At 35.9% G+C, this 22,312-nt stretch overlaps 1 protein-coding gene across 1 annotated transcript in view; it reads left to right on the top strand.

The window, feature by feature from the left end:
* The first annotated feature begins 454 nt into the window (after nt 1-454).
* LOC140725404 (SLAM family member 5-like) overlaps nt 455-22,312 on the top strand; it is a 28,499-nt gene continuing 6,641 nt past the window's right edge. Inside the window, exons 1-4 of the mRNA XM_073040832.1 lie at nt 455-521; nt 15,902-15,988; nt 16,757-17,119; nt 20,947-21,228. Of these exons, the coding sequence (XP_072896933.1) occupies nt 15,928-15,988; nt 16,757-17,119; nt 20,947-21,228 (706 nt within the window). The 5' untranslated portion in view covers nt 455-521; nt 15,902-15,927. The remainder of the gene's footprint in view (nt 522-15,901; nt 15,989-16,756; nt 17,120-20,946; nt 21,229-22,312) is intronic.

Raw genomic sequence — 22,312 nt, 5'->3', positions numbered from 1 at the left:
GTGTGAGGTGGTTCATTTTGGTAGGTCAAATGTTATGGCAGAATATAATATTAATGGTAAGACTCTTGGCAGTGTGGAGGATCAGAGGGATCTTGGGGTCTGGTTCCATAGGACATTCAAAACTGTTACACAGTTTGACTGTGAGGTTATGAAGGCATATGGTGCATTGGCCTTCATCAACTGTGGGATTGAGTTCAAGCCCATAGGTAATGTTACAACTATATAGAACCTTGGTCAGACCCCACTTGGAGTACTGTGCTCAGTTCTGGTCACTTCACTACAGGAAGAATGTGAAAACTATAGAAAGGGTGCAGAGGATATTTACAAGGATGATGTCTGGATTGCGGAACATACCTTATAAGAATAGGTAGAGTGAACTCGTGAACTTTAATAGTCCTGCGATTTTTGGCGGATTGCCCAAGAGATAAAGATTTTTCGCGGTCTTTTTAAAATTCTTGACGGACAAGGATTGAAAGGGCTGGTGTGAACGGCGCTGGAATTGCAAACACCCTGGGAATTAGGTGAGTGCGAAGAGAGTGGTTGTCATTCCTGTGAAGAGACTGGCTGTCATTCCTGCAGAGGGGGGAAACAGTTTCTCAATTCCAGCCTGGACTGAAACAGAGAAGTGTTCGGCTGGATTCAGAGAGGCCGCCACTGGGACGTTGTTCCAGCTCCCGCCGACAGAAGGAAAGTTTCAGTTCATCACGGTCATAATTCGCTGGTGGTGGCGGTGGGGATTCACAACACGGTTGTTCCATCAAAATCTACCTACGTGCAGAATGAGGAGAGAGCGAGGCATAGAAAAAATGTTAAGATGTTATTGAATGGAGAGGAGGGAGGGACCGGGTAATAGAAAAATATCCATTTTGAGAGCAACGCCAAGCAGATATTAACTGAGCCGATAGCAGTCCGGATGCTTAGGAAGTATTTTCCACTCAAACTGACAAGTGCACCAGGGAAGCAGCGGTGGGTACGCGGTGCAAAAAAAAACTCAGTCCTCAAATAAACATTTAATTTAAAACAAAAACTACAAATGTTGGAAATCTGAAATAAAAATAGAAACGAGAATTCTCACAAGGTTAGGCACCTTCTATGGTAAAGAATATTCCCCACGCTTCAGGAGATTACACACAGACTTCACCAGTGCAAGCAGGTTAGCGTGAAATGGAAACGTGCGGCGACAGGTAGCTCAGAGCTCAAATCGCAGAAAGGCGGTGGGGAGATTTAAATTCGGGAAATAATCCTGAATTACAATTCGGATTTTTGATGGCGGTTGGCGGTCTAATTTAAAGATGCATTACCGCCACCAACTGGACTGGAGTGTAGTTGTAGAGAGTTACTAGTTCTAGTAGTTAGCAAATGAAAACTAGGTTACCGCAGAAAGCCCTATAGATTCTAAATAATGAAAGACAATATTGTGAATTAAATTAATTTCCAAAACTTACAGTTTTAAAATGGAAACTGTCAACCCCCAAAGATAGTAGTGCATCCTGTATTTGCTTTTGTTCAACCTTATATCAAGTCAAGTCAAGTCAAATTAAGTCACTTTTATTGTCATTTCGACCATACAGTACAAAGTAAAATTGAGACAACGTTTTTCAGGACTACGGTGTTACATGACACAGTACAAAAACTAGACCGAACTACGTAATAAAAAAAAACAGAGAAAGCTACACTAGACTACAGACCTGCATAGGACTGCATAAAGTGCACAAAAACAGTGCAGGCATTACAATAAATAATAAACAGGACAGTAGGGCAAGGTGTCAGTCCAAGCTTCGGGTATTGAGGAGTCTGATAGCTTGGGGGAAGAAACTGTTACATAGTTTGGTCGTGAGATTCCGAATGCTTCGGAGCCCTTTCCCAGACAGCAGGAGGGAGAAGAGTTTGTATGAGGGGTGCATGGGGTCCTTCATAATGCTGTTTCCTTTGCGGATGCAGCGTGTAGTGTAAATGTCCGTGATGGTGGGAAAGGAGACCCCAATGATCTTCTCAGCTGACCTCACTATCCGCTGCAGGGTCTTGCGATCCGAGATGGTGCAATTTCCGAACCAGGCAGTGACGCAGCTGTAACACTGTATACACTGTAAAAGAGTGTGTTCAACTGTTTCATAATGATGACAAAACCTATGCACTCCAGAGTGATGTTTTCCACCAAGCTATCAGGAATACTTAAGCACTGTATGCCCAATTCAAAGTCGAGTCAATATAATTCCTTCCCTTCTTATTCTACCCCTTCTCCCATCTATCCAACAATTTTATGGATTTTGTAAAGGTGTCTCCCCTTATGTCCATTATCCCACAAGTTTTACTATAATCCCTTAATTCTTAACCCCACCATACTCTTAGCTTCTGATTTGGTAGCTGGAAGTACTACATCCACAATTCAACTTCTAACAGCTTTTTTTAGCCAAAAAATTAACCCACTCATACCACTCAAGACCACTACGTGTGGGAACCCATAAAAGTAGACATGTAAACCAATACTTTGAATATGAAATAAGATTTGAAGAGTTTCAGGTAGTAAATCGGACCTTCCGCTAGAATGACCTCAACACTTCTTCACAGTGAACAACTGTTTGTCAGAAGCAGGATGAGGGATGTAGAGGGAGTGGACTCACCACGTTGTCAGGACTTTGGGCTCCATCCACAATCAGCCACTAGAAGGCTTCAGGTTTCAAAATATTCTAACCTTACTGGTTACCTGTACGGTGATTGAGTTCACCTGTGCTCAGTCACTCTCAGTGTTTAAACTGTGTGAATTATGCTGTTCTTTGTTCAGTCTTTGAAACAACACTTGATACTGTGTCTCTTTGGTAATCAAATTGCTGTGTTCCTTTTTAGTGACTTTTTTTTCCCTTGTCTTTTTGCTTTCCTGTTTTGGAACCATTTTATTTTAGAACTTTAGATACAGTCTGTTTTGTTTTTGGAATTGCTCACCTGCTCATTATTGACTTTTTTTTCTTATACTGAGGCACTCCCTGGCCTTCTGATTTGGATTATTGCCTTTGTTTTGGAACTGTGCTGGGAAGCAAACTATCCAGTAAAGTACCGGTCTGAATATTCATTCTGACCTCCTGCATGGTCTCTGCTCTTGGGTTCATTTCTCCCTCAGTCCCTGGGGTACAGTGTTAGAGTTCTGTACTGTCATACTGGAGTCTGCGTTCAAGCCCAGATAGGCCTGACACCACGTTGCTTCATGGGATGATATGAGGACACACTGAGGAGGGTAATTACGTATTCAGTAGTATTTAAAAAAAAGAGAGTTGACCTCCATGAGAAATACAAATGCTTACATAGTTAGCGAGATATTGTGTCAAAAAACATCTTTGTATGAGAAAAGAAGTCCATAACTTAGGGTCATGATATCATAAAAGATGGATCACCTAAGACTAAAATGAGAAGAAATTTCTACCTTCCATAGGGCTGAGACTACATTTTGCAGCACATGGGGTGAGACATGCTTTATAGCGGCTCCACTTTTTTATATATTTTACATCCCACTGACAGATTCCTGTCAAGTCTGAAGATTTATTACTTTTATTGAAGGATTTATGATTTAACTACGATTGTCAGAAGTTGATCTGGTATTGAATTGAGAAGCGGAAAGACTTTTCCTGAAATGGAACAAATTGAATAAAAAAAGAAATCGGAGGAACCTTTTACTTTAGCAGGAATATTCTCTTCAATACAAGATATGAAGTTCCAATTTGGATCGCTTAACACTAAGATTGATAAGTTGATGGATACTAACGGGAAGCTCGAAAAATCCATCTTTAATGTCATAGAATCTCTGAAGAATCTGGACTTTCAAATTCAGACACTCAAGCAGACTACTCATTGAATTGAGAAGGAACACGAACAATTCAGGCAAACTGTCAACGAACAAAAATTGAAAATGTCAGCTATGGAAAAGAAAATTAATGAAATTACCTTGGAACTATTGAAAATGAAGAAAAAAATGATTGATTTAGACAGCAGAACATGTCGGAGGAACTTACGTATATTAGGTTTGCCTGAAAATACTGAAACTGGTGATCTGTTAAAGTTCTCCTCAGATACGCTGTGCTCATTTTTTAGTGAGACTCTGGAAACAAGCCCTTTACTCAATAGGGTCCACAGAATTCCAGGATTTTGGCGTTCATCTGAATTACAACCCCGGCCAATCGTACTTTGCTTGCATTATTATACTACCAAAGAAGCCATACTTCGAGAAGCGAGAAGGAAACGAAAACTAATCTTCAACTCCATTCAAATTGGTATAATCGAAGACTTTCCTCCTGAGATTCTTGCCGAAAGAAGGAATTACCAGGAAGTGATGAGTGAAATCTATAAGAAAAATCTCCATCCATCGTTTCGCTACCCTGCGCGACTGATAATCTTTCCCTCTGACTCTCAGCCACAGAGGATTTACTCCCCTGATGAAGGATGGAAGTTTATTAAGAATTTCAAAGTTAAACCGATTGTAACCTGATCAGGTAATCCTGATCTATGAGATGTTTATAGATGACTTGAGGAAAATCTATTCTATGCTTTATGGATGTCTGTATGGGACTTGGCTGATTTAATCCTTCTCTTTATTTGTTGATAATTAGTGTATATTCAGAGCTGTTTTGAAAGAAACCTGTATTTTATTATAGAGGCCCGTATAGGACCTGGTTTGAATTATTTTTTTCATCTTTTCGCTTGTCTCAATATTAATATAGCTTTTGGCTTGATATATATATATATTCACCTTTTTTTGTATGACTTGTAATTTTTTTTGAAAGAAAGAACTTCAGTTGTAATATTATCTACTTGGATTTATTCTTTTCTGAATATGTGATTAATATACTTTAGATGAATTTAAGATGGCCGTCACCAGTTACGTCTTTATTATTGTTAGACATAATATTACAGTAATTGAAATTTGTTTATCTTTTTTATTATGGCTAGATTTGCTGGGATGAATATCTCGTTTTTTTAATATAGCTGCAAAATGGAGGACAGGGTCAAGGGTTATTAGCTTTAGCATGCAACCATGCTTTTTTCAGGCTTTGGGGGAGGGGAGCTATTAAAATAGGTTTTTTCTCTCGATTGGGCAGTTGTATTGATGGACATTTTTTCCCAAATATGTCGCCACTTCTGGTCAAATCAGTTTCTTTTGGATTAATGTGCGTTTGCACAATAGTTTTCTTTATAAAACTTTAAATTAAACCTTAAACATGGATGTTAATAAAATTAATATAATCTCTTGGAACTTGAACAGCATGAATCATCCTATTAAGCGTAAAAAGATTTTTAAGAAATTAAAAACACAATGCGGAGATTATTTTTGCGCAAGAAACTCATACAGAGACAGGATGAAGATCGTTGTTTTAAATTCTGGAAAAACCCTTTATATCATTCTTTATCAACTAATAAAGTTAGAGGGGTATCTATTTTTGTTAACTCTAAAATCCCTTTTGTACATTTTAATACTATTACTGACTCGAGTGGAAGATATTTAATTGTCACTGCTTTATTATGTAGTCAAAAGGTAGCTTTGGTGTGTGTATACGCACCTAATTCAGACAGTCCTGAATTTTTTAAGAAGGTTTTTTCTGAGCTACCGAATCTGAATGAATATAAGTTGATCCTGGGTGGTGACTTTAATTGTTGTCTGAATCCAGCGATTGACAGGTCTTCAACCAATCCGTCACCTCCTAACAACGCAGTGGCCTGTGTTAATTATTTTCTATTAGAATATGGCCTGGTTGATATCAGGAGATATAAACACCCTAATGACAAAGATTTTTCTTTTTTTTCACACGTTCATCACAAACACTCAAGAATTGATTACATTTTTCTAGACACACGCTTGCTACGCTCTGTTGTTGAGTGTGCGTATGACATCATTGTGCTGTCGGATCAAGCACCTGTGAAATTAACCCTGAAGCTCTCTGATAGTTTTTTGAAAATGTCACAATGGAGACTGAATCCTGTATTGTTATAGGATCCGGCTTTTGTTAGTTTTATTAAGGAGCAAATTTCTATATTTTTTGAACTTTATACAACTGAAGGAATGTCAAATTTGGCTATATGGGATATGATGAAATCCTTTCTTAGAGGACAGATAATTTCATATTCAGCAGCTTTAAGAAAGAAAACTCAAGCAGAAATGTTAGTGCTTACTAACATTAAAGAGATAGATAAAGCGTATTCAGTAAAACCTACTGAAGATCTATATAAGGAAAGGGTCGAACTTCAAACACAATATGATTTGCTTCTGACCTTTCCCATCGAACAGCAAATTTTTAAATCTAAAAGTTCATTTTATATACATGGAGGTAAGTCAGGTAAACTCTTTAACTGGCTGGTCAGTTAAAGGCAAGCACGGTTTGAAGACAGATTTTGAAAATGCGCAGACCAGATAGAACTGAAACATTAGACCCTTATGAAATTAATAAGATATTTATGAATTTCTATTCCAACCTTTATAAATCTGAATTCTCTGACAATACTTTTATTATGAACAGATTTTTGCAAAAATTAAATATACCTAAAATTTCTATTCAAGATATTAATACACTAGATGCACCTATTAAACAAGAGGAAATACCTAAAGCTATATCCTCTATGCACCTAGGGAAAGCTCCGGGACCAGATGGATATACAATGGAATTTTATAAGACCTTCAATGAAATGCTTATACCACATCTTTGTCAAACTTTCACTGATTCTATATCCTCTGGGAATCTTCCAAAAACTTTTTATGAAGCAATAATTTCATTGATTACTAAAAAAGGAAAAGATCTATCTGAATGTGCATCCAATAGACCTATCTCCTTAGTGAATGTGGATTTTAAAATTCTCTCTAAGATTTTAACTAATAGACTTGAGAATTTTTGCCTACTGTTATCTCAAATGATCAAACTGGATTTATTAAAAATAGGTACTCAAATTTTAATATTCAAAGACTGTTAAATATCATTTATTCCCCCTCAGTTAAAGAATCTGAATGTATTGTGTCTCTGGATGCAGAGAATGCTTTTGATAGGGTGGAATGGCCTTATTTGTTCCAGGTTTTGAAGAGGTTTAATTATGGTCCGGGATTTATTTCCTAGATTAAACTGATTTACCAAGCCCCGATGGCTGCGGTTATAACTAATAATCAAAAATCTCCTTATTTTAGATCATAAAGAGGAATCCGTCAGGGTTTTCCTCTCAGTCCTTTATTACTTAATTTGGTTTTAGAACCACCAGCTATTGCTCTTAGGGATTCTAATTCTGTTCAGGGTATTAAGAAAGGGGATAAACTACATAAGGTTTTGTCATATGCAGATGATATATTAGTTTATATTTCAGATCCTAGGAAATCTGTACCCTCTATGTTATCCATATTTACTGAATTTAGTATTTTCTCTGGTTACAAACTTACATAAAAGTGAATTATTTCCCATTAATAATTACTCTGATTATTATGATAAAATAACCTTTAATATTGCTATAAATTATTTTATTTGTCTTGGTATTAAAATTACTAAAAATTTTAAACATTTATATAAGTATAATTTCCTTCCTCTAATTGAATATACACAACAAACATTTTCCAAATGGTCGCCTATGACGATATCATTAATTGGTCGAATAAATGCTATAAAAATGGTAATTTTACCGAAATTTTTATATACGTTTCAAGCGGTTCCATCCTTTGGCCTGGAAATGTTTTTATGATAGAACAGATTCCGTGATCCTGTCATACATTTGGAATAATAAAAGCTCTAGAGTGAATAAATCTTTATTGCAAAAATCAAAAAACGATGGAGGACTGGTGTTACCAAACTTTATATTTTATTATTGGGAAATTAATATTCATTATATCACCTTTTGGATTCACAATATAGATGATCAGGACTGTCCTTCATGGTTACATTTGGAGAAGAACTCAGTAAGGGGGTTTTCTTTGGCTTCTTACTGGGAGCTCCTCTTCCTTTTTTGTTCTCTAGGATAGGTAGACAAGGTCTTAGTCCCATTGCTAAACACACATTAAAAATTTGGTTTCAATTTCGTAGACTTTTCAATTTAAGTAACTTTGTTCTCTCTAGTAATATCCAGTTTAACTTTTTCTTTAAACCATCAACTTTGGATAAGGCTTTTTTAATATGGAAAACTAAGGGAATAAAAACTTTTTTAGATCTGTTTTTAGAGTACTGTTTAATGTCTTTTTCACAGCTAGTGGATAAATATGATATACCTAATGCACATTTTTTAGGTACTTACAAGTTATGAGGCTTTTTACGTGATTTCTTACCAAATTATCCATTTGTTCATTTACCAAATATGATACATACTATTTTTCAGCTTAAACTATTTCAAAAAGGATTGGTAGCCATTATATATAAACAGTTATGAATTTACAAATGATGCCTAATGATAAGGTTAAACGTGCTTGGGAAATGGAACTTCAGGATTCACCTTCAGATGATCAATGGAATAAGACTTATTATTTAGTTATTTATTCATATTCATCTATCTGCACACATCATTCTCTAATTCACTTCAAGATAGTGCACAGGGCGCATATGTCAAAAGATAAACTAGCGCATATTTTTTCTAATATAAGCCCCACCTGTGATAGATGTAACACTGAGGTGGCTACCCTAACTCATTTGTTTTGGTCCTGTACAAAGTTAATAATTTTTTGGAGAGATGTTTTTAGAACGTTAACAAAAGTCATAGGTGTGGACTTACAAACTAATTCACTTACGGCAATCTTTGGGATGATTCCAAAGGAAGCAGGAAGTGTTCCTGCTTCCACTCAACATGTGATAGCCTTTTCATCTTTATTGGCCAGAGGAGCTATTTTGTTAAACTGGAAAGATTCTAATCCACCTACTGTTTTTTTTTGGGCTCTCCTCCATTACGTCTTGTTTAAGCTTAGAGAAAATTAGAAGTCGGACGTTCAATACATCTTTTAAATTTTATTTATTTATCTATTTATTTATTTATTAAATTTTTAGAAAATTACAAAGAATAAATGTAATGATAAAATAGTAAGAGAGAGATAAAATAATATTAACCCTCCCCCTCCCCTTAACCCTCCCCCCCTTAACCCTTGTCTAAAGAAAGAAAAAAAAGAAAGAAAGAAGAGAAAGATTGCCTGGATATCGGAGGATCCCCACATGCTCCATGGATTTCAAAATAATTTTTATTTTTATTTTTACTTTCCCCAATTACTTCATAATTTTATCTTCAGAGGACCTATGTATTTAATCCTATCTTTTGTAGGTATGGGAGCCAAGTTTTCAAAAATATATCATATTCATTTCTTAGATTGTATGTAATTTTTTCAAGTGGAATACAACTATATATTTCTTTATTCCAACGATCCATAGTTAAATATAAATCAGATTTCCAAGTAACTGCGATAACTTTTTTGGCTACTGCCAATGCAATTTTTATAAATTTTTTCTGATACTTATTCAATTTAAATTTCGGTATTGTCCCTTCAATGTCTCCTAATAAAAATAATATTGGACTATGTGGGAGTTGTACTCCAGTAATTTGTTCCAATAAAAGTCTTAGATTTATCCAAAATGACTGAATTTTAAAACAAGACCAAGTAGAATGTAAAAAAGTACCAGTTTCTTGATTACATCAAAAACATTGGTCAGACATATTTGAATTTAATCTATTTATTTTCTGTGGTGTTATATATAATTGATGTAAAAATTATATTGTACTAATCTAAGTCGAACATTTATTGTATTTATCATACTGTCAGAACATAATCTTGACCAGCTTTTTCCATCAATTTTAATATTCAAATCAGATTCCCATTTTTGTCTTGATTTATGAATTCCTGATTTAATTGTCTGATTTTGAATCAAATTGTACATACAGGATATAATTTTTCCTTTTTGAATTAATATTTCTATTTCACTAGGTTTTGGCATCAACATTGTTTGACCCAGCTTTTCTCGTAAATAAGCCTTTAATTGAAAATAACAGAAAAGAGTGTTGTTTGATATTTTATATTTATTTTTTAATTGATCCAGCGACATCAATATACCTCCTTCAAAACAATCACCTATATATTTAATCCCCTTTTGGAACCAATTATGTAAAAGTTTATTCTCCATTGTAAAAGGAATAAGCCTATTTTGAATTAAAGTTCTTTTTGCTAATAAAGATTTCTTTATCTCATTGTCCATATTTACCTTATTCCATAAATCAATCAAGTGTCTTAATATAGGAGATTCTTTTTTTTCCCGTATTCATTTGGATTCCCATTTATATATAAAATCTTCTGGTATATTTTCTCCTATCTTATCTAATTCTATTCTAATCCATGCCGGTTTTTCTTCACCAAAAAAAGACGCAATAAATCTAAGTTGATTTGTTTTATAATAATTCTTAAAATTTGGAAGTTGTAACCCTCCTAAATCAAATATACATGTCAATTTTTCCAATGATATTCTTGACATCTTTCCTTTCCAAAGAAATTTCCTTATGTGGCGACCCACTTCCTAGCGCACTCGAACCAGCTCACAAATAGCCAGCGTGCCGGCATAAAGGCCAGTCCCAAAAGGGCGCCAGGTCTGCCTCACTAACAAAGGGAAAAGCCTGCGCGGGACTGTGAATACGTGCCTCCTACAGCATCCGTGCCCGGGGAGGGCGGGATCAGGGAGGCTTTAAAGCAAAGCCGCGAAGTTCAAATAAAATCTTCTGTAACTGCAGTTTACCGACTCCATGTCGTTATTTCAGCACTGTGTGTAGCACACCGCTACACTTACATATTTATTCAGTTCTTGAACAAACTTCTGAGGCAATTGTATTGGTAAAGTTTGGAATAAATATTGCAATCTAGGAAATATATTCATTTTTACAGCATTAACTCTACTTATTAATGTTATTGGTAACATCATCCATTTATCAAGATCCTCTTATTTTTTTAATAATGGCAAATAATTTTGTTTTTATAAATTTTTTACATCATTATCAACTCTAATACCTAAATATTTTATCCCATTTATTGACCATCGAAATTGACTTACTAATCGACATTGATTATAATTTCCTTTGGTAAGGGGTAAAATTTCACTTTTATCCCAATTTACTTTATACCCTGATACTTTCCCATATTCTTCCAATCTAAAAGATAGTCTTTGCAAAGATTGCAATGGGTTTGTTAAATAAATCAAAACATCATCAACAAATAAATTAATCTTATATTCTTCTTGATTAACTCTAAAGCCCCCAATGTCTGAATCTGTTCTAATTAATTCAGCTAATGGTTCTATTGCCATTACAAATAAAGCAGGTGATAATGGGCAACCTTGTCTAGTTGACCTCGTTAAGCAAAATGGTGTTGAAATCTGACCATTTGTAACTACTTTAGCTTGAGGATTAGTATTTAAAATTTTAATCCATTGTATAAAAAATTTTCCTAACTCATATTTTTCCAATACCTTAAATAAAAAATCCCATTCCAATCTATCAAATGCTTTTTCTGCATCCAAAGCAACTGCCACACTCATTTACTCATTTCCTCTCTCTTTTTTGTGCCAAATGAATACTAAGTAACCGGGTTATATTATCCATTGATTGTCTGTTTTTAATAAAACCTGTTTGATCCATATGTATTAATTTTGGTAAATATTTAGATATTCTATTAGATAAAATTTTTGCTATTATTTTATAATCTGTATTCAACAAAGAAATAGGCCTATATGATGTTGGTTTTAAAGGATCTCTATCTTTTTTTGACAATACAGTTATGATCACTGTTAAAAAAGATTGTGGGAGTTTATGCATTCTTTCTACTTGATATATTAATTCCATAAAAGGACGAATTAATAAATCTTTAATTTTTTTATAAAATTCAGGAGGAAAACCATCTTCTCCTGGGGATTTATTACTCTGAAGTGATCCTAAAGCTTTTTCAACCTCTTTTAATGTAAAGGGCATATCTAATCCTTTCTGTTCTTCCAAATTAAATTTTGGAAGGGTTATTTGTGATAAAAATTTATCTATCTCAGCAATCTTATTTTGTGATTCTGATTGATATAGTTCAGTATAAATTTTTTTTAAAGTTTCATTAATTTCTAAAGGTTCATAAGTAACCTTATTTGCACTTGTTCTAATTGCATTTATTGTTTTAGAAGCCTGTTCTGTTTTCAGCTGCCAAGCAAGAATCTTGTGTTATCTTTCACCTAATTCATAATATTTCTGTTTAGTTCTCATAATTACTTTTTTTGTATGGTATGTCTGAAGTGTATTATATTGTAATTTTTTATTAACAAGTTGTCTTCGTTTTTCTTCTGTCATATATCTTTGAGATTCCTTTTCTAACTTTATGATATCTTTTCCAATTGATCTATTTCTGCCATGTATTCCTTCTTAATTTTAGATGTATAACTTATAATCTGACCCCTTAAATATGCTTTCATCGCTTCCCATAATACAATTTTATCCTCAACTGAATGTAAATTTGTATCCAAAAAAAATTGAATCTGTTTTTTCATAAGATCACAAAAATCTTGATGTTTTAATAAAATTGAATTAAATCTCCATCTATAGATCGATTCCTCCTTATCCATTATTATCATTGTCATTAACAAGGGGGAATGATCTGACAGTATTCTTGCTTTATATTCCACACTTTTCACTCTATCCTGAATATTTTTTGATAATAAAAAAAAATCAATCCTTGAGTAAGTTTTATGTCTATTTGTATAAAGAATAGTCTCTTTCTCTTGGATTAATTTTTCTCCATATATCAATCAGGTTTAAATCTTTCATTAATGATAAAGTTTGTTTTATTACTTTTGATTTTGTAGCAACTTTAGTTGATGTATCCAAAACTGGATCTAAACAAAAATTAAAGTCTCCACCTATTAATATTTTATCATGTGCATCAGCCAAGTTCAAAAAAACTTCTTGTATGAATTTTGTATCATTTTCATTTGGTGCATAAATGTTCATAAGAGTCCATAATTCTGAAAAAATTTGACAATGTATAATCACATATCTCCCCACAGAATCAATTACTACATTTTGTATTTTAATTGGTAAAGTTTTATTAACCAAAATTGCAACTCCTCTCGATTTTGAATTAAATGAAGCTGCAATGACATTTCCAACCCAATCTCTCTTTAATTTCTTATGTTCTGTTTCTGTTAAATGTGTTTCTTGTAGAAAAGCTATATCTCCTTTCATTTTCTTAATATATGTTAAAACTCTTTTTCTTTTCACAGGTCCATTAAGTCCATTAACATTAAAACTTAAAAAATTAAGTAAATTAATCATTCATAATACCTTGGGAACTCTTTAAAATTCTCCATGTTGCTATGTGTCTCTCCCCAACCAACCAGGCAAAAAAGAAGAAAAATAGAAGAAAGGTAACATCTTTTAAATTTGAGCAAACCTGACGACCTTTTATTCAATATTTTCATATGATCTAATTTTCTATCTTCGTTTAGGTAAAATTTTTTAAAATATATATTTATATATTTTTTTCTCTCTCCATGCAGTTTCAGGTATGACCAGAAGGATGTTTTCCTTATTTTTCTTGTAATTTTATCCTCAAATGGACTGCCCAGTCTTCTTCCTTTTTAGGTTAGATTAGTGTTTTTTTTCTCTTAATTATAAAAATTTCCAGTCTTTTTTTGCATGAATTGCCAAGAGGAGTTGTGGCTCTTTGTTTATATATAATAGTTCAATATAACATTTACATGACTTTGACAGTATACATCCCTTTCGTTGTTTTGTATGTTTATTGCATTATGTATTTGATATAACTTCTCTGATTTGTATCTATTCATTTTTTTTAATCAATAAAAAAGACTGAAATGAGTAGGGCTGAGCCTTGGAATTATCTATCTCAGTGGCTGTGGAGGTCAGTCACTGATTGCATTCAAACTAGACATTGTCAAATGCCTAGATATCAAAGGAATAAAGGGGTATATATTTCAGGCACAAAGATGGTTTTTGAGGTAGCAAATCAACTCTGAATTGTTGAATGGCAGAGCATTCTCTGGGAGATGAATGATACATTCCTGCATTGATTTCTTAATCTTTCGTAGCTGAGACCAGCTGTTTATACAGCTACACCTTCACCTCAGCAATATATCTGTAGTAGATTGGTGTACCAGTGATGGTATTGGTAGAGGTTACCACTGCACAGTCCTTATGGAGATAAAATGCTATAACAGAGTTGGGACACTCTCCATTGTGTTGGGTGGAATATAGTCATGATAAATGACTGGACGTCCATGAGCTGATCTGGACCATCAGCAAAAGTGGAAATATGATCTCCATGATCTGTCCTCTCTTGGCCTAGCGTATCCCTCACTCTACATCTGTACTGAACGTCGGGGATCAAGGAAGATACACGCAGATTCAGCAGTGTCATGAGCACTCAATATTGAAGAGATTGGAATTCTTATTGACTGAGATGAATATGAGTCACCCGATTGTCTCTTGCAGGAAGATCTATCTTTGCAAAGTCCTTGACAACTTTTTCTTGACACTGATTTCCTTGTGATAACATTATTTTTGTAGATGGTGGAGTCCAACAGTGAACAGAGTCTCTCTTAGCCTGGGTGACCTGAATTTCTTTGTAGTCTCTTGTGTAGATAATGACATAATCAGTAGGTATCTGTGACTATTATGGATGCTGTTATCAGTTCTTGCATCTGTCTCTGACAGAATGGAATTTGGGATATCTGTGCTCTAAGCATTTTGTCAGTAGGAAGGATCCACGGAATTATCTTTTCATTCTCCCTCTCTGACAAGCATCTCTAACAGAAGGTTCCATTTTAAAAAATCCTCCACAGCAGACCAGTTTACCTCTCTGGGCCACAGTTATGTTTCTTACCCAAGGCCAGAGTAGATCTTCTTGACTTCATCCTTAACTTTGGGAAGTAGACACTGATACCAGTGGTTGCTAGTTCCATAAAAGATTAAGCCATAAGTCTGTGGAATTCATTTGTCCTATGAGCTCTGAGTTGCTGGAATACTTTGTTGACAGAAATCCCATTCTGTGAACATGGTGTCTTCATGTTTACCCCTCCAACATGATCACCAGTTCCTTTTTCAACCACCTATCTATTTCCAATTGTGTCTTAGTGACAATGTTAATCTCAAAGTGCCATGGTGGCCAGTCTATGAGTGCAAACAATGTTAGGATCTCTCACTTCTGGGCCTACCTTGAAGGTCCACCGATCCTAGATTTCACACTTAACCATTTGATCTTACAGCATTTGTTAGATGCAATGTAAATTGCAGTAAAGTAGATGGCAATATCAATTGTGTCCTCAGCTATTCAGAACTTAGTGGATTGAGCTTAAATAATTCACATTACCTGGCTATGGTACTTTCTCAGCTACCAGTTTTCCACTTTTTCCATCTCTAAATATATTTTTGCCTGATACATACTGTAAGAGTCATAGAATGGTACAGTATGTGAACAGGCACTTTGGCCACCAAATCCACATTAACCAGCATTATGCTATAATCCTATTTATATAATTCACCCATCATTCTCATCTACCTTTTCCCTTCTATTCTCTACACCACCCACAACAACCCTCCAAAGACACCTCGGACTCTGCGCGTCATCTACATGTTATGCGTAATTAGCTATTTAACCTACTGATCTGCTTGCATTTGGGATATGGGGAGGAAAACAGAGCACCTGAGGTCAGGATTGAACCGAGGGCTCTGGGAAGCTGTGAGGAGCTTACTAGCTTTCAACAACGTTATCAAAAACAGATAATCTGTTTTTGACTGCACTATCTTTGGTGAGAACTGATAAATTGTATTTTTAATGATGAAGAAGATGACGTAAACATTCTTTACTCACACTCATGTGGCTAGTATTTGCTGGAAACCCAGTACTGAGTACTGGATCTCACATTTCTCTCATCTTTTTTAGGACCACCTCACACTCGCATAAAGGAAATGGGTGCACGATACATCATGGACCTCTCAGAGGCATTCAACATCTTCAAACTTGCTTCAGGTAACATGTACAAACTGAGGAATGCTTGAATCTGTAAAACACATTGTGCATTATCCAAACACATCAAGAAAATGCTGATTTGATGATAATTCTGAAGCACTTCTCATGGCAATGTAACTAACACCAGTGTCAAATAACAGATATGCTGGTTGTAAATACCAAGAATCTCCCACTTTAACAGATTGTATCTGTGAGGAAAGTCGCTGATCTGATTTTCTTTTCTCTCTCCCTGTGGATTCCACTCTACTTCTGTACATATGCAGTATTTGTATTTTATTTTAGGACATTCAGATACAGTGCTCATCAAATATTTCTTCACAGTTTCATCTCAGAGAAAATATTTCCTCTTGTAACAATAATTTATTTTTCTGAGCATCTATCAAATTCATACACTTGATCCTGTCGCTGCCAAGAGTACAATTGGAGAAGAGGTTGGAGCAGGGATTGTACTTCAACCAACCTTGTTGATCATTGTGCCGGTGGCTCTTTGACCAGCAGGTGTCTTGTCCAGATTGAGGCTCATTTCTAGTTTCCAGCCTGGCATCAGGTGGAGTTCAATACAACATTCATGGGAAAATGGTCCTTTGCTGAACATTATGGTCATTATGACCATTAATGGTCTATTAATGAATATAGTCCTCGAAACTTCAGTACAACTTGCACACTACTCCGTGTATTATGGTGCTTCAAGGTAAACTGGTTGATCATGGTTAACAATCCTAGATTTCCAGTGTCTACAGTACTTTTGAATTTATGTTTATTTTTCAGTTTTCCATTTAATTTTGGTATGCAGAGGGGCATTGTATGCCAGACCTGGTACTGTCACTAATGCTGCTGCAGGACAAACCGTGATGTTCCCCATAGAATACCAAAGCAACGAAGATCAGTATGATGTTACCTTTAGATTAACATTTCCACAGCTCCTTAGCATTTTCATATGGACATCCAATAATCCAGACAATCTGCATATTGTGCATCCACAATATAAACACAGAGCTACAATCAAAAATGGATCGGTGGTGTTATGTGATATAAAAGTTAGTGACAGTGGAGAATATCAAATACGAACCGACTACTATGGGATAGAACTGAAAAACCATGATCAAAGTACTTTCACAATTCAGGTCTTTGGTAAGTATTCATTCCTCGTACTTTTTATAGTTCCAGCATCTTTAGAAAGTTAAATATTTTCAAGTTCCAGCCCTTGGTCGAGGTCAACTGTATGAAGAGCAGAAGTGAGTTGTGTGATGACCGTTGGCAGCAAGGAAGCATTTCACTAAGTGCGACCTTAAGGAATCTGAATAAGATCAAAGTCGGTGGGTGTCAATGGAGAAATTCTCCCGCTGATCGGTGTCATTTTAGATGTTGGTGGTCCATCATTCAGCCCTAGAAAATCACTGTATCGTTTCCTCAGTCTGGGTCCTAGGCCCAGTTACCTTCCCTCAATCAAGTCAGAAATGCGGAGGTTTGCAACTCATTCTGTAATATTAAATTCAGTACTGAACGTCCTAGAGAACGTTGCAATCTTTGCCTTCAGGGTGCAGGGTGTAGTGAGATGTTACTCACCCAGGCTACTGTGATAGCATGTGAAACCACAATCTCTGCCACAAGAAGGGCAAAGTCAGCAGGGACATAGAATGGTCACTGCGTACAGATTCCCTTTCAGTTAACACAGCTGCCTGACCTGGAAATGTATCACAAACCCTTCACTGTTCTTGGGACTAAAGCGTGGAGCTCTAAATGTGTCAGTGGTCTGAAAGTATCTCCACCACAGGCAGCTCACCAACAACGTTGATGACCTTTAGGGAATGGCAGTAAAGGCTGGCCTCACTGGTCATGCCTATTTGTTAAAAGATGAATATATAGAAAAAAATTCTAGTTGATTAAAGTAAAGTCTCTACCTGAAGTTAAAAAATTGTATCAGTGTTTTAATGGATTCATATTGGAGCAATTTCTCATAAAGAATGAATTTGAAAGGACTACTGTAGTTTAATCAGTTGTTTCTATGCACTCGCTGACACAAGCAGACTTGCAAAGACAAATTTAGTAATGTTTCCATTCACTCATTCAAAAGCAGCAAATGTTTACACTGTTATCAAACAAGCCTACATTTTCTCACATAATACAGTAAGTTTATTGTCTATGTAGGGTAGTGCGTTAAAACTGCTAAAGCTAAATGTAAGAAATGAATTTGTTTATCCCGTTTAACCACTTCTACTTTGATAAAAGCATCATTTTTCTCATGAAAGAAAGCAAAGCATGTCTCTACGTAGGAAGTATTAATACAGCATTTCAGCCATAGAAAGATAAATACTATACCAGGCATGGGCAAACTACAGCCCAGGGGCCATATGCGGCCCGTTAAGCTTTTTAATCCGGCCCGCAGAACTTGATGAAATTATATTAATAAACCTTGTTAACGTTTTTCCCCCGCAATTCTGGCATTATTTTTTTCAATAAGCCTTACATGTTACATGTCATTTCTGTTAAGTGATGGACATGAGTAGTGCGCAGGTGCACATACGTTCTCAAAATAAAAAATGCGCTCCAGATCAAATAACGCGCTCCACATACTGGCACGCTGTCACTGTTCTGTCCTTCTGCTGGTCGTTGTTGAGTTTTGGCACAGGGGACAATTGAATAAGAAGGAGCAGGACAAGTAGACCTGCATCTCCTACCGTTTTTGAAATAAAGACAGTCAGGAGGAGAGTGATGATGATAATATCTTGAAGGATAACAGAATTTTCAGTGCTTTAAAATAATAACTGTTACTATTAAAAAAGCTGTATTTTATTCATTTAATTTTCAGTGTTTTAAAAGTCATTTCAATAAATAGCTAAATACCATGAGACTTCAAAGACAGACATTTTGTTGTAATGCATTTGTTCATTTTCAATTGAAATTAAAGCACACGTTTTCTACATATCCCATGATATTTTATTTTCTCTTATGAGGTGTATTACCAAAACACTCAGTCCATCTGCTCCTGGTCCGGCCCCCCTGTCAAATTTTAGAACCCTTTGTGGCCCACAAGTCAAAAAGTTTGCCCACCCCTGTACTATACTATTCTTACATTGCGAGCCAACTGAGATATACCAAGCAGGTAAAACAGAGCTGAAATTTAGAAATCCCTTCAATATTGCATCGACAGAATTCCTCATGAAATGGGTAATCAATAAAAATCAAAATACTGTGTTGAGGTTATATTTGTGTTCTCCATTGAAGCAGAATTTCATTGGCAGAACATAATTGTATGAGTTAGTGTAAATCACAATCAAAGAAATTGTGCAAAACTGGACTGAGGAAATGCATACATCTAAATCCAGTCTATCAAATCCCATGGGAAAGTAGATACAAACTTTGGTTGTAGGAATCATCCCTTCCCCAAATTTCAATATCAGGACTTGGACCTGTATGAAAACATAGAACACAGCATGGCACAGTACAGGCCTTTTCACTCTTTTAAACCAATCTAAACTCAATCTAACTCCTGCTTCCCTCATAACCCTGCATTTTTTCTTTCATCCCTGTGCCTATCTAAGACTCCCTTAAATGTCCCTAATTTTTTTCCTCTACCATCACGCCTTGCAGTGTGTTACAACCTCATCCCCCTTTGCTCTAGAGAAAAAAACTCTATCTGGATTAATCTATCCGCATAAGACATGATCCCTAATCCAGGCAACACCCTGGTAAATCTCCTTTGTACACTCTCAACATTCAACATCCTTGCTATAAAGAGAAAATCAGAACTGAACACAACACTCAAAATGTGGTCTAACCAGTTTTATAGAGCTGCAACATTACCTCAAGCCTCCTGAACTCAATCCTCCGACAAGTGAAGGCCAACACAACTAATGCCTTCTTAACCACTCTATCAACTTGTGTGGCAACTTTGAGGGATCTATGGACACGGACCCCAAGATCCCTCTGTTCCTCCACACTGCCAAGAATCATGCCATTAACTTTGTATTCTGTGTTTATGTCTGATCTTCCAAAATGCAACACTTCACACTTTTCTGGATGAACTCTATCTGCCCCTTCTCAGTCCAGCTCTGCATCTTATCAATGTCCTATTGTTACCAACGACAATCTTCTACACAATCCACAACACCACCATCATTAGTGTCATCTGCAAACTTACGAACTCACTCTTCTACTTCCTCATCCAAGTGATTTATAAAAATCACAAGGGGCAGGGAACATATCCCTGTAAAGCACCACTGGCCACCAACCTCCAGACACAATACATTCCATCTGCTACCATTTCTGTATTCCTGCTCCCAAGCGTCCCTGGATCCCATGCTTTCTAAATTTCTGAGTAAGCCTTCTATGAAGAACCTTGTCACTTGCTGTACGTTCATCAATTTATTTTCTCACTGCCTCAGAGAATCCTATCATACTCCCAAGGAAGAAACCTGCCCTGTCCAAAACCATGCTGGTATCCCTAATCAGATTATGCTTCTCCAAATGCTATAAATCCTGTTTCTAAGAATCCTCTCCAATAGTTTGCTCACCACTGACATAAGATGAAAGTGTTCTATAGACCCAGGATTTTCCCTATTGCCTTCCATGAAAAAAGGAATCAAATTTTGCTCCCTCCAGCCTTCAGTGGCCAGTGAGGACGCAAAGATCATTGCCAGAGTCCAGCAAACTTTCCCCTTGCTTTCTGTAGTAACCTGAGTTACATCTTGATTGGCACTGGAGACATCTAACCGAATGTTTTTCAAATGTTCCAGTACATCCAAGTACACAACATGGTCCAGCTTATCAACCTGTTTAATGTTGTTCTCGTTGCATTTTCTGTTCAGTATTGTCAGCTCTGAGGTTAATAACTTTATAACACAAAACCTAAAAGAAAAACATGCAATTGTGTAGTAATCTATGACATTTTCAGGAAAATAAGCACATCAAATAATTGCAACTGCATTTAAAAATCCTCTTACATTTTTATATTTCAGAACCAGTTTCTCAGCCTGTAGCAAAGACTTTAAGTCATGGTCAGAATGCACCAAATATCACTTTGATTTGCTCTGTCTCCAATGAAAAGTCAGTCATGATTTACTGGGAAAAAATATCCTTTTCTGGAGTCATCATCGAGACGTATACAAACACAAGTCTTGTGATTGATTGTGCTACTGAAGATGAGCAACATGAGTACAGGTGCATTGCAAAAAATCCCATCAGTAATGCATCCAGCAGTGAAATATCTAACAACTCGTGTAACACCAGAAATCTGAACGGTGAGAAACTGGACGTCGATCTTTTACATAATATTGTCTTTGCAGTTGATAGCAAGGATGTGAACTTTTACTTCTAGACAAGAAACATGGAATGTATCTTTGTGAGCAATTAAAGCAATATTAAGCAGTTAGTGCATCGCCTTACAGTGTCGATTGTGTTTCAATTCTTGCCCCTGTCCATAAGGAATTAGTACATTCTCCCCATGACCGCGTGGGTTTCGTAAATGCTCCAGTTTCCTCCAACATTCCAAAGATGGACAGTTATGGATTGTGAGTTGTGGACTGGCTACATTGCCACTTGTGGGCTGCCCAGCACAATCCTCGCTGATTTGATTTGGCACAAACAACACATCTCACTACGTTTTGATGTACATGTGACAAATATAACAAATCCTTAAGATCTTTATTTAGAATATTTAGCAGAATTTAACCATAAATGAGGAAACAGAATCACTGATAATCAAATCAGAAACTGCAGATGCAGGAAATGTAAAATAAAAATAGAACGTGCTGGAAATACTCAGCAGGTCAGCCAGCATCTGTGGTTAGACATACAGAGTTAACATTCGAGCTCTGATGAATTCTGCTCAGCATAAGTCATTAATTCTGTCACTCTTCCCACATATGCTGTCTAAATAACAGTTAATGTTTATTGATACGGTGTGCTTTTAAGATATGGAACCACAGATCAAAGGAAAAGGAAAATATAAGAGCAAACACAAGGAAATCTGCAGATGCTGGAAATTCAAACAACACACACAAAATTCTGGTGGAACACAGCAGGCCAGGCAGCATCTATAGGGAGAAGCACTGTCGACTTTTCAGGCCAAGACCCTTCGTCCTGATGAAGGGTCTCGGCCTGAAACATCGACAGTGCTTCTCCCTATAGATGCTGCCTGGCCTGCTGTGTTCCACCAGCATTTTGTGTGTGTTGTAGCAAAATATAAAACTATTTTTGAAAAGCAAGCCATTGGAAAAACTAATCTTTTAATAGGAGCTGGAGAACAGCCATATTATTGAACTGAATGTGTCGTACACTTGACCACAAGAAGCTGAATGGTGTGTTTATCTCATTGATTTCTTT

This window comes from Hemitrygon akajei, chromosome 3 (assembly GCF_048418815.1).
Source record: "Hemitrygon akajei chromosome 3, sHemAka1.3, whole genome shotgun sequence".
Lineage (NCBI taxonomy): Eukaryota > Metazoa > Chordata > Chondrichthyes > Myliobatiformes > Dasyatidae > Hemitrygon > Hemitrygon akajei.
This window is presented reverse-complemented; position numbering and strand designations above follow the sequence as displayed.